Source organism: Lissotriton helveticus, chromosome 1_1, assembly GCF_964261635.1.
Source record: "Lissotriton helveticus chromosome 1_1, aLisHel1.1, whole genome shotgun sequence".
NCBI lineage: Eukaryota > Metazoa > Chordata > Amphibia > Caudata > Salamandridae > Lissotriton > Lissotriton helveticus.
Window position 1 is genome coordinate 909492116 of NC_136057.1, and position 12659 is coordinate 909504774.

The window sequence follows — 12659 nt, forward strand, 5'->3', positions numbered from 1 at the left end:
AATTGTTTTGACTATGTTCCCTCATGTACCCTTTCTGTGTAAAGCGCTCTGATATCTGCAAAGATTTTGTCCGCGCTATATAAAACTTTCAAAATAAAAAATAAATAAAACAATCCTTTACAAATCTTTAAGAATGGGGAGAATGATAAAAGCCCAAAACAAAAACTCTTTCCAACTAGAATTTTATTATACAGCTCCAATAGAAGTTTTCCTTTAGAAGAATGTATTTGGTCTCTTGGTGGTAAAACGTGGTTTGTGCTGGCGGCGTAGAACTCTGTGAGGCAGAGGGAACTTGATTTTAGAGTCCTGTAAAGGTTAAAAAAAAAAAAAAGAAAAGTTATTCTTGCAAAAGCATAAGGTTAAAGTTTATCACCCAGTCCATTGTTGCCTTTTACATAGCACCTACCCCTTGGTTCAGAGCTACTGAACAAATGATCACTGAATTACTGTATGAATAATTTATTATTTGGACGGTCCATCTAAAGCTTTAAATTAATACAAAAAGATCTGGTGAGAACCAAATTTCCATTTCTCAATTCTTGTAGCACCTTCTGTTTCACTTTCATGAGCACATCAGCCCATAAAAGGCGACAAGGTACAGTTTCAATTTATGCAACCCAGACAAGAACATTACAGGACGTAGTAATATTCTTTGGGTTTTGGGTGCAATGTTAAACAAAATTACACTTGTAAGCCAAGTACACAGAATATTCTACATCAAACAGACATGCTGGACTCTTTTTTTAAGAGTCATCAGTTGGATGTCATTGTTTTCTAGCCTAGCTTTCCCTTGTACAAGTCATTAAGTCAAAGTAGTTCAACTGATTTGGATCAAAGCTAGAACTCAGAATGCATTCAATTGTCAAAATCCAGGATAACATACCACCCACTAGCAGCCACCTGGTTACTATAAGCGTATGTGACAGTTAATCAAGAGTAACCCAAAAAGAAACTGCAGTCTTCATACATTTAAGTGCTTTGCAGCATTGCTGTCAGACTATCCGCCCTGTACCAGTGATTTTTATACCAAAGTACCTACCAATCGACAACTAAAGACAGTCATGACCAGTAACTGTATCCCCCCCCCCCCGAGTATTATGTGCATATCCCTAAAATGGTAAGCAAACTGGTGGCTTTCCAAGTTCAAGGTTAAAAGTATTTAAGACTCCCTTTTAGGACATGGACGAACCACAATATAGAGAAAAGTAAAGTTACAAATAGGTAATTTGTGTACTCTGTTGCAGATATGATTACGTCATTGCAATTTTCACTGCTGTACTAACCAAATACAGGACAATTGTGTGCATACTCCTTGGCTGCAGACCACAGCCAAGTTCTGATGACAGTCTTATCAAAATACAGTACTACTTACATGGAACTGTTTGACTGCAGGCCTACGGCACTTGCTCGCCGCAATCTCCTCAACCTTCATAATCTGAATAGAATGGGCTCTGGCACGATGGCGAGCTCCCATATCCCGATCTAAAGTAAAGATAATTTGTTAGCCTACTATCACTAACCACAAGTTTTCAAATCTAGTAATACCCAGTACTCCATGGGCTAGCCCCTTAGCGCCCCCCCCCCAAAAAAAAGCTTTTCACATGGATTACTCTACCAAACAAGTTGCAAAATTGGAAACCAATATTAGCTAGATTTATTATTCATCTAGACATGTGAAAAGTGCTACTAGATGTGGCAAACCATAAACTAAAGAGGAAATGTGCAAGTTTATCTATCCAATGGCAACAGTTACTCACATTTGATTTAGTGATTTTGGTTACGAGTACTATGGCTTCTAGTGAAGGTAATAGATTTGTCTTGAATGGTTTTATACCATATAAGGGCATTTCAAAATGGTGCGTCTGACCAATTCAGAGAAAGTTGAAAGCACGCAACTGAATAGAATATCAAGAGAGGCTATATAATACTAGAGCACTGGAATGGTGGGAGCCCCATTGAAGACAATGAATGGCTCAGGGCCAATAATGGCGGATGTAAACCACCTGCTCCAATATTCTATTGTTTGTCTTTCCATTGTTTCCCTTTTAGTTTAGAATACCCTACCCTCTGGGTGGTGGAATGTTCTTAAAGCCTTATGAATATTCTTAAAGCCTTATGGTCTCTGGCTATACTGGTTAAATGCCTTCACTTGCGCCTACGGCCTGCAACTCTGGTTCAGATACTTTTAGCCCATTAACAGCAGGCTATAGTAAAGTCCAAGGCTGAAAGCCGCTCAACGATCACAGCTATTTTATAAGGAGATCTAGGCTAGAGGGTCAGTGTTAAAACAGAAGAGAGCTTCCAAGCACACCATCTCTTCTGGGTGCCTCACATAAATGAACAGGCAGAGGCCGAATATGACGATTTACTAATAGTTATACTCCATAATGCTTTAAGTTGCATCCCTCACTGCATGTGTCAAATTACATTCAGATGGACAGGCACTAAGCGAGTTAGGCAAGGCTAGGAGAATGAAATGGATGGGAAATTCTTTGTGTTCATGCAGGATGAAGTTAAATTAAACAAGTAATCATGGAGTCGCATTTAAGTGCAATGCCTGAATAAGTATTGCGATTTTATCTCAGTATGGCGTATTAAACCAAAATACAAAAACAAAAAAAGGGGGGGGGGGATTGTGACGAGGCCATCCTGGAGATAAACACCTTTAAAGCAACCACAATGAGAAGACTCAAATATTTTGCTCATTCAAAACACACTATTTGCATTCATTGCAACGCTCTGGAATTTTTGTTCAGGATTTCCTTTTCAGATTATGGAGTTTGTTGCTTGGTGCATACACTGCCAACAATGTAGAAAACTTAAACACTACAAGGATATTTTGAAAGCCATTTTTATGTAATTTAAGTCAATTCCTTGGTTATGAATGCAAGCAATTCATAAACACATTACAGGTTGGGTGGTTAGAATTATATAAGATAGGTAAAATGGATATTAAGTCATTTCTTGTCAAATAAGTATAGGTGGCATTACATGTAAAAACTATCCATTTACATCCATAATTTGCACAACTAACTGAATGGTACACAAAATTATCTTACAGCATTGTGTCACAGCATTGGCAGTTGTTAAGTCTCTGTACTCCCTGTACATGTTGTGGGTGCCACTGCGGGAATCGTAACGCAGCCAAATACCAAAGTTCTTAACCTTCAACGGAGACTTATCAAACACCTATAAGACAGAAAGCAGGCAGTGAAATGTTTTAGTAATTGGACATCAACCATCTTTATTCTTCATGTCTGAATCTCTCTAGTCAAAACCTTAGTCACATTTAATTGTTCATAATTACTCCTGTGTGATTCCTTTTTTTCAAACAATCATTAACAGGCGATAGTTTATGTAGTCTCCCCTTACCCTGAAATGAGTAATGTAGTGCTGGTTACATCTGCAGATGAGGTTAAATTACTTTTCAAATCAGGTAAGGAGACCATATTCCTGACCTGTTACCACACCAAAAAAGTATGCCCTGCATGGCAACAAATAATTTTCCAGTGCATACTATCTAGACACTGTAGAATGATAAACCTGTTAATTTGACCTGTACTACAAACATACTAATGTTACATATAACCTGAATTAGCAGTCCTATCCGATTACATACATGAAACAAAACTGAATGATGCTGGGTCAGCAGATGGTACCATGATCACTTTTGTACGGGTAACCGTTACAACGCATGCATTTACCCTGCATGCAATTACAAGGAAAATGGCTTGCTGTAGGGGGTATAAGGTGTTGGTATGAACTCCATAACCTTCCCTATTGTTGCACAGACTGGAGTTGGAATAGTAAATTATACTATTCCAAACTCCAGCGCACCCTGACAGCAAGTGGAGGTAAAAAAATGCGTTGCAACTGCATGCGGGGTAAAAGCATGCTTTGTAACGTCATATAACCCTTTTAAACACCCTTAAATAAAACGTGTAGCACCTTCTGTTTCACTTTCAGGAGCACATCAGCAATTGAAAGGCGACAAGGTACAATTAATGTCTGCACAACAGACAAGAACATTACAATGAATTAATGCTCTTTGGGTTTTGTGTGCAGTTCCCTAAAATTCAGAAACATTTTGTGAGTGATAAAAAATAAATGGAAAAAAAAACAATCAAATAAGGAGGTAGTCATGTTAAAATCTGATAAATAGAAAAAGTAAATGATAATTGACTGCTCAGCACAACTGGACTGGGGGTTGGCAAGCCTTGCAACTAAGTAAATTATGTTAGAATGGTTCCTGCATATCTATGTGGTTCATAAATAGAAAAACTATAATAGATGAAACAGGATTACTCCTGCCCACAGACACGTTAGTATTTAAATGAGGATTCCTGAAAACCCATATTTTAAAGTATTCAGAATTTGAAATAAAAAAAAATATAACAGTGAATTATTAAAAGCATCCTGATTTCAAAAGTGTGGCATTCAATACTGCTGGTCATAGAGTAATGGGGATGTACCATTGGGACAGTGTTTGGAACTATAGTAGTCTATGTGACAAATTAGCACGTCTAATGAGCAATATCAAGATCTAGCTAAGGGAATCAGGTCATCTTTATAATGTAATCCAACTAGCTAAACTATACAAGGAAACACCAATACAGATTTTTACCTACGCAATAAAAAAGATGCACCAGTTACAGTAGGAAAAGTTACCTGGCCACAGTACACAATTTCTCCGGAAGCCTTCTTCATCTTCTTAAGTTGAGAAACGAAATACCAAAATCGTGACTTGGCAACAACATGGTTGGGGGCAAAAATCCGCATGCGGTACAGGGGAGGGACTTTAGTTTTCACTGTAGGCAAAGCCCGCCCAACAACCTTGTACTCCCGAAGCTGGAAAGAAAGGATTTTAACAATTTAAGTTTGTATATGAACCAGGGCATGCACCGTTTAACAAGTCCCTTTCAATCCTGCACTAATGGCAGGATAATGTGCTCTACATTGTGACAACCAATAGTATGCAGCTTCTAACGTGCACCAATATTAAATATGCTCTAGTTTGTGCAAAACTATAGTAGACCCATCAGAATCACTTCCATGAGCATGCTAGCACATCAGACCACGAAATTACAGTGGAACACAATTGTCTTTGGGGTGCATTTTATGGGAATGATTCCCTCAGTTGTCCATTACGCTGTAGACCATGTTTTTTTCTATACTAAAATATTTAACATTCCCTTCAGTTAATTATGTTAAACATGTTAAAACAAATTACACTTACATCACTGCAAAAGGAGTAAAATTAATCCCACACAGACATTCTTTAACACACCATAAAACAGGAGTTCTCTCCAAAAGTGTCTATTGGAACGTAGGCCAATTTGACAGCCAGGTTTCTGGAGAGCTCCAACTTTAATGGTCACCTGGAATACAGGGACAGAAATGGCTATTGCAACTATACTGCACGAACTTAACAACGCTTGGATCAGTGGTGCAAGACTTAATAGAACCCACACTGTTTTCAATAAAAAAAGGCATGTCAGAGACTCATCATGTGGCCCCAATCACTTCATCCAGCATACCATACCAACACCAAATCACATTGGCAGCTCAATGCGCAAAATAAAAAAATACAAATCTGCAGTACATATGCGGTGCAATGCCCGCAAGTCACACTAAAGACATGCAGGAAGTCGGAGCACCTTTTATTTTACTCATCAATGTAAAATAATGTAATTAAGATGTTCAACCTGTCGCCGTTTAGTGTCTTGTATGGGATGGCATTGATATGGACAGTAGATAGTCACATGTCACCCCTTACATTTAACATTATTCAATAAAGACATCCTATAACCTCATCAGCTAGAATTAACATGTGAATTGTATTTATCGAACATTGACTAAAAATCTGTAAAATTATTAGACACAAAGAACGGTCATTTGGTAATAACGAAGATGGCATTCAAATCCCAGCGTTCACACTACAAAATTGTGCACCCCTACATAAGCCACCACTTCAATATTCATTGTTTAAATAAAGCGTCAAATCAAAGACCAGCTTGGAATAGATTCAGCTCGGTGAATGTAGTATATAAAAACCTAATTTAGCAATGTATAGTAGACAACAATGTTGCTCCACTTACTACAACATTGCCTACATAAACAGCGCAAAATAAGCTGACATCTCTTGGCTAAAACATGGCAGTCAAAATACAGAGTGGGGAAATGTTTAAAAGTTATTATATGTAATATATATAATGTGGTGCAATAAAGTAAAATAAAACATTCACAAGTATGTGACTACGTGGATGAGTAAGGATGAATAAGAGTGCAACAGTCTGTGAGTGACTAACTGAGCGAGCATGCGAGTCAGAAACAAGCGAGTGGGTACAAGATGAAATTAATAAATAAAAGGAGTCAAAATGTGTAAGTGACTAAATGTATAAGACAGTGAGTCCGAAGTAATGAGTTTGAGCAAGAATGAGTGAACGCAAATGAATGTAAGAAAGCGGTGTTATGCTTGAGAGAGTCATTGGCCAAGGAACACTTACAGTAATTCTAGGTTTATATAATCACCCATGACCTGTACTACAACATCTATCAATGTGACATATAACCTGAATTAGAAGTCATCAGATTACATACTTCAAACAAAACTGAATGATGCCGAGTCGGCAGCTGGACCACGGTCACTTTTAAACACTCGGGTAAAATATGTAGTACCTTCCGTTTCACTTTCAGAAGCACATGAGCAATTGAAAGGCGACAAGGTACAATTAATGTCTGCACAACAGACAAGAACATTACAATGAAGTAATGCTCTTTGGGTTTTGTGTGCAATTCCCTAAAATTCAGAAACACAAACTTTATGAGGGATTAAAAAAAAGGCTAAACAAATATGGAGGTAGTCATTTTAAAATCAGTTTGAATAGAAAAAGTACATCTGCAAGAGGCATGTCCTAGATACAATTCATTAGAACATCCCACCACTTTCAAAGACCATCAGCACCCTAAAATGTGATAACTAGAATACACATTTGTTTTGTGTAGTTTATTAGTCATTCAGCTTACCTAGTATGGCACTTCAGCAATGCCTATTACGGTGATGTCAGAGTTAAAGTCAAGTGATATTACTGCCTGGGAAGATTCAGGGTCATAGGTCACCTCCTCCATCGATATCATTAGGTATTTGTAAAGTCCCATTATTTATCCTCCGTTTTGGAAGACATCTTGGACCCCCCATAATATGGTTTTCTGGCCCCTCATAGTACCGAATCGGCGCTAATATGGCCATGGAAGAGTTTAGGCAGACTCGATGGGAGGAGGGGGGGGGGGGGGGGGGGGGGGAGTCAACGCTGCTCATATCCTGTTAGATCTCTCAGCGGCATTTGACATGGCCAACCATGAGGAGTTGACGGTCTTGCCGGGGGATCAGAGATAAAGCGCTCCTCCGTTTGTTGGATAGATTTCAAACGGTGGCTCGCGATAAATTGGTCTCCCAGGCTTTTTCACTCCCATGTAGAGTCCCGCAGGGTTTCTTCGTGGAGCCCTACCCTTAACTTAGATGTCACCCCCCCTGGGTTTTCTCGCTATCATTCAGTTTCCTGGGCTCTCATGGAGCTACATTGGCTGCCCATCTCTAAACACATTAAATTCAAAGCCTTATGCATTCATCTAAAATCTAGACATGGCCTTGGACCGTGGCAACTGTCACAATTCTTTAAATCTTACATTACAGCCAGATCACTCAGATTTTCAGACAGTGGTAATCTGATCATTCCCAAGGCACGTAAAATTGGGAGGAAAAAGTTTTGGGAATGCAAATGCATTCGTGCGCCACCAAACATGGCTGGCAGAGAATCACCTTAAATTGAATGCCTCAAAAACAGAATTCCTCCTAATTGCCCAACCTGCCAAAGTCCCCATAATGCATGCGTGGATCAAACACCTTACTGCATTCAACGTTCAACCAACTATGGTGGACTCGGCAAAATCACTGGGCATAACACTGGACTGCAACCTCAACATGCAGAAACATATTAGTAACACTACTAAGGGAGCAAACTTTCAGATTAACACACTGAGGAAACAAACCCGTCCTACCGGCCAATGAATTCAAGATGGCAGTGCAAGCTCCAGTTCTACCTCGGTTGGACTATGGAAGTGTCCCGCTTTGCGGTCTCCCTACAGCTACAACGGCCCCCTTAAGAGCCTCTACCAATGCAGCAGCGAGACTCATCACTGGCTCGAAAAGAAGGGCCCACATCTCCCCTGACCATAAATCTCTAAACTGGCTGCCTCTTGAAGCCAGAACTCACCTGAACATAGCGTGCATGACACATAAGGCCATACACCACAATGCACCCAGCTATCTCACACAGAAACTTACAATATCCGGCAGAATAAGATCCACGAGAAGTTCAGAAAACCTATTGAAGCCACAAAGATTCAACAAGAAAAAAAAACATACAAACGCTCCTTCTCCAGAATGGCGGCCAGGATTTGGAATGCCTCCCCCCTGTACATGGTATCAATCTAGCCCACCTAAGCAATCTGTCGTTACCATGTCCCCTCAGCTCGTTATTGTCTGTCATCTTATGGCTCGGCTTTTTGTCACTCAATGATGTTATTTTTACTTGCGTACCTGTACTATATTACCATCACTCATCAGGTCACTTCCTACTGCCCTATGGCTTTATGTACTCTTCTTGGACTTATGTTACTGTTATTCCCATGTACTGTAAAGCGCTCCGAAACCCGCAAGGGTCTTGTCCACGCTCTATAAAACTCTGAAAATAAATAAGTTAAACGTTTAAGCCCTATTTACCAGCAAGGTTATGCCCTCGTATGTGCCAATGCGATCATTCGCTCATGTATTCTACATTGCAATGAAAAAAAGTGCACTTCTATTGGCCAAAAATTGTCTTACTTCAACCTTGTGGGAGAATTAGCACGTTGGGTTGTGTGAAGCTGTACAAACCGGTGACCAAACCGAGTAAAAATTCGGGGAGTGCTATGCACTACAGGCTCATAAATCATGGTTTCCACATTTCAGTAGCATAGGTCAAAAACAGATTCGAAATTTTAACTACGAATTCCAAGTACCAAGAAAGTTAAAGTCATCTATCCACATCATTAACCAAGGCTGCCGGTGCCAGAACATTCATCTCATTTAATGACAATCAGGAACAAGTTAAACTGGGACAAGCATCATCTCAATGACATTCATCCTAGTCAGCCACGTAGAACTGAGCCGGGGCACCAGAAACCCACCGAGCTGCCATACGATTAAACGTAGTTGGGCTAGCGGATGCATTGGATCACCAGATCAACTAGTGGACTGGTTTTCAGCAGCCAGTGCCGCAGTGTGTCGTAGTGAAGGCCACACAACATACAAGGCCAGTAGCTGATGAGAGACGCTACCACACCTGGCCCTCTCATGGTACGCCGCCATGCTGCAGACTTCTCGCCCGTGCACACAGCGTGGTCTGACGCCTTCCCTCCCCGGCATCTGAGAGAACACTCCGAGCAGCATAAAAGTTAGTCCACGCTCAAAGATACACTAATCGACCCTCAGCATTCGCAACACCATCAAAATAAAATCGCCCTTACGTTCCCCGATGCCTTCATGATGCCTCGTCCGCAGCCAGCGAGGAAAAGGAAGCGCGAGGCCCGACGGCGGCTAGACGTCACCCGAACGCAGGAAGCACACACCCAGCTTCTAGATCAAGAGCACCCATAGGTTGAGAGTCAACGATCATTGGCTAGCCTTTCTATCACTCAAGTTTTACGTCGGCAGGGCTACTGTTCTCTTACCAGTGAAGGGTGTAAGTTGCCTATTGTGGGGAAAGTGGGAAATAGAAACAGGACAGTAAAGCAGTCTCCTAGTTAAACGGAAGGACTTTCTAATGACATAGCCGCAGACATCTTCGAACGAAGTAAAACTTTTATCGCAAAGTATACTGGAAAGAAAACGCTATAATTCATTGCCTTAATTAATCTTTAGACTTCAACCGCTAATATAAGTTCTAAACCAATTTAGCTTATGTGGAGGTAGCACAAATTGAGCACAAAGAACATTGTTTCAGAATTGTAAAACGTCGCGAGTTATAATATATATATATTTTGTCAGTGGAATCCATTCTGTCAATTTCTTTTCCCCTGGTAGTCGTCACAGTTTTAGGTGGTATCTAGCCATGTGTACACACGCTCCTCCCCTCTGTCTAAGAACTCCAGCAGCATGTGACACAACTAACACACGGCCGATGAGCTCGAATCTGAATTGGCTGGGCAGCTGTTAACGCATCCATTCCTGTGTAAAGAGAGTAAGAGGAGCAGAATGGGAGGAGGCGCTGAACGAGGGGGGAGCTGCATGTATTGATATTTATGTATTAGAAATTAGTATTATGCTTTATTTTATTTATTATGTTTACTTTGGTACAGCCTAGCTCATTTCTCACATAATGATGTGTATAGCGTATTTTTGCTGAAGGGGCTGCTGCTAAACCATACATCTTGTGCACCGTGTTTCAGCTGACAGGCCACGCTGGTTGGCGTTTTCATATGAAATTAATACATACATGCCAACTGACCTGATCCAGACGGAAAACTCCCGATTTTTTAAGCCAACATTCGCTTTTTAGGTCTCGCCCTGCGATTGCAGGCCAAAGGCCTGCTGTCGCAGAGCGAGACTATTGTTATCATTCCGGCTTTCAAGGACTCAAAGGGAGCCGGAGAGGACAACAGACTGTCACGCGCACGCAGCAGCAGCAGCAGCAGCCTGCCGGGATCAGGTCGCGCGCATCAACAGGCTCTTCACAACACATGCACAACACACATACAGCCCCCCCACGCATACACACACACATACATACATACATACAGAACCCCCCCGCATACACACACGCACGCACGCACACACATACACAGAGAACCCCCGGCGCTTACACACACATCCCTTACCTCGTCTCGGCGTCTTCGCGCTCCCTTGCCCCCGCTCCTCTGGTGCGCGCGCACCACTAGTTTCGATTCCCGCGTCGGCTCCTCAGCCAATCAGGAGGCAGTACTCCTTTTAGACATGCTCCCTCTCTGGTCCGCTATCATTTCTAACTGCAGGGTGCGTCGTGGCCCCAGCAAAAACGGCAGCATGGGCCAATCACCTTTTTTCAAAACGTGACTGATATGCATCCCAGGGGTCTCTAACCTTTTCAGTAATGAGAGCTTCTTATGGCTAATGAAAATCATTCCAAGCTACTAATAATACCGCTGTAATTTTCGACGTAGACCCCAAGCGCCCAGATATGTCGAGAGGTGCTGCTCTCTATAAATTAATGTTTCACCTATTGGTGTGCTCAATGTTTTTTTAAAGATGTTGCACAGCAGCATTAACCGTGCCATGGTGCTTTTTTCTATGCACATTTTCCATCGTGTACACTGGGTCTGCAGCGAGTAATCTTTATCCCTCCTCCCGACAGGACCGTCGTGCCGTGATGCAAATGCGTGGAAGCCCCAGCACCGGTTTGCGCGCCTCGATGAGTCATGCCGGCTCCCTACGTGCTCAATTACTCTCCCCCAGGGACGGGCAGAGAGCAGTGGAAGACGCAGGCAAATGCACAGTACTGCACGTCCGTGCCGAGGCACTGGACTCGAACAAGGAAAAACACCAAAGCTGCCACGCCTCAGTTATTTCACGCTACACAGCTGCAACACAAACATATACATTGAAATGCCCTTAATATATTTTGCATTTTTGATGACAAAATGCCGGAAGTACTACCCGTGATCATTATTTGTTATGAAACCTAGCCGATGCTTGGCTAAACTTAGCGTTTAGAAGAAAATAGTAACTCAGAAAATGTAATTTGGAATTATGCCTTTGTTACAGAATTTACCTTGCAATTATCTACGATGCTCAATATGTTGTCTTTTGTAATGTGAATGCACATAAATGCACGCAGTAAACAGACACACGTTATCATGAAGTCTAGCAAAAATGCAGTCATCCGTGCACACAGTGCAGCAGAGATACAGCCAACAATGAACACAGCCAGGTATCCACCACACAGGGCACCAGAAGGTAAAGGGTTATGGACACAAGCTGAGCATCAGATGATTCATAGTGGAGTGCACAAGGTGATGTACAAGATGATGTGCATCAGGTGGTTCATGGCATGACAATATTACTCATGCATCTAAGGGACCCATCCGGCTGATATGTGACAGGGGAGTTCTGGCTGATGCACCTCATGAGAGCTCTGGGTACGTGCATCGGGGAACACTGGGTGTTGAATACGAGATGCGAACTGGGTGATGTGCAGTTAAGAAGTGCAGGAATGTGTGCATTATATGGAAACATGCTGATACGCAACATGGAACCAGGGTACAATGGTTTCACATGGTGTTGTGCAACAGGCGAGACACATTAATGTGCAATTGTTGGCAAATGGTGATGTCACACTGGATCAGGGTGTCCCTCATCAGGCATGAGCAGGTCATCCAGTCCTACTTTGTCTCTGTGTTTTAAGACTGGTAGTGTTATTCTCAAAAAACAAATTCTGAACTACTGCGGCCTAGCCCTGCATCTAACCCCCTGCAGGCAGCCTCCCCCACGCCAAGTTTCACACAGCCTTTCTACTATTAACGGCGAGGGGTTGGCTGCTTGCACCCCACCCCCCACGGACAGCCAGTCCCCCGGCAGTAGACAG

The 12659-nt window shown here is 41.9% G+C and overlaps 2 protein-coding genes and 3 non-coding genes across 5 annotated transcripts in view; 1 reads left to right on the forward strand and 4 right to left on the reverse strand.

The window, feature by feature from the left end:
- Positions 1 to 165: 165 nt before the first annotated feature.
- Positions 166 to 9723, reverse strand: RPL18A (ribosomal protein L18a). Its single transcript, XM_078676064.1, has 5 exons — positions 9568 to 9723; positions 4669 to 4848; positions 3060 to 3189; positions 1373 to 1482; positions 166 to 306 (listed from the first exon to the last, which is right to left on the reverse strand). The coding sequence occupies exons 1-5, from the start codon at positions 9583 to 9585 to the stop codon at positions 214 to 216; spliced, it is 531 nt and encodes a 176-aa protein (XP_078532190.1). The 5' UTR covers positions 9586 to 9723; the 3' UTR covers positions 166 to 213.
- LOC144780848 (small nucleolar RNA SNORA68) lies at positions 538 to 670 on the reverse strand. The gene has a single exon (XR_013600807.1). It is a non-coding gene; the product is annotated as a small nucleolar RNA SNORA68 (small nucleolar RNA).
- On the reverse strand, positions 3938 to 4066 carry LOC144780846 (small nucleolar RNA SNORA68). The gene has a single exon (XR_013600795.1). It is a non-coding gene; the product is annotated as a small nucleolar RNA SNORA68 (small nucleolar RNA).
- LOC144780833 (small nucleolar RNA SNORA68) lies at positions 6668 to 6796 on the reverse strand. Its single transcript, XR_013600785.1, has one exon. It is a non-coding gene; the product is annotated as a small nucleolar RNA SNORA68 (small nucleolar RNA).
- Positions 9724 to 10199: 476 nt separating the features above from the next.
- HEMK2 (HemK methyltransferase 2, ETF1 glutamine and histone H4 lysine) overlaps positions 10200 to 12659 on the forward strand; it is a 133904-nt gene continuing 131444 nt past the window's right edge. Inside the window, exon 1 of the mRNA XM_078655871.1 lies at positions 10200 to 10280. The gene's annotated coding sequence lies outside the window, so the exon portion shown is untranslated. The remainder of the gene's footprint in view (positions 10281 to 12659) is intronic.

Bases quoted from the DNA above. Each gene is read 5' to 3' on its own strand.
- RPL18A (XM_078676064.1), bottom strand. The intron at 3,190-4,668 runs GTAACTTTTCCT...TCTGTCTTATAG, and splicing joins AAATTGTGTACTGTGGCCAG to GTGTTTGATAAGTCTCCGTT. The intron at 1,483-3,059 runs GTAAGATAATTT...TCTTTACTTTAG, and splicing joins CAATGCTGTGACACAATGCT to ATCGGGATATGGGAGCTCGC.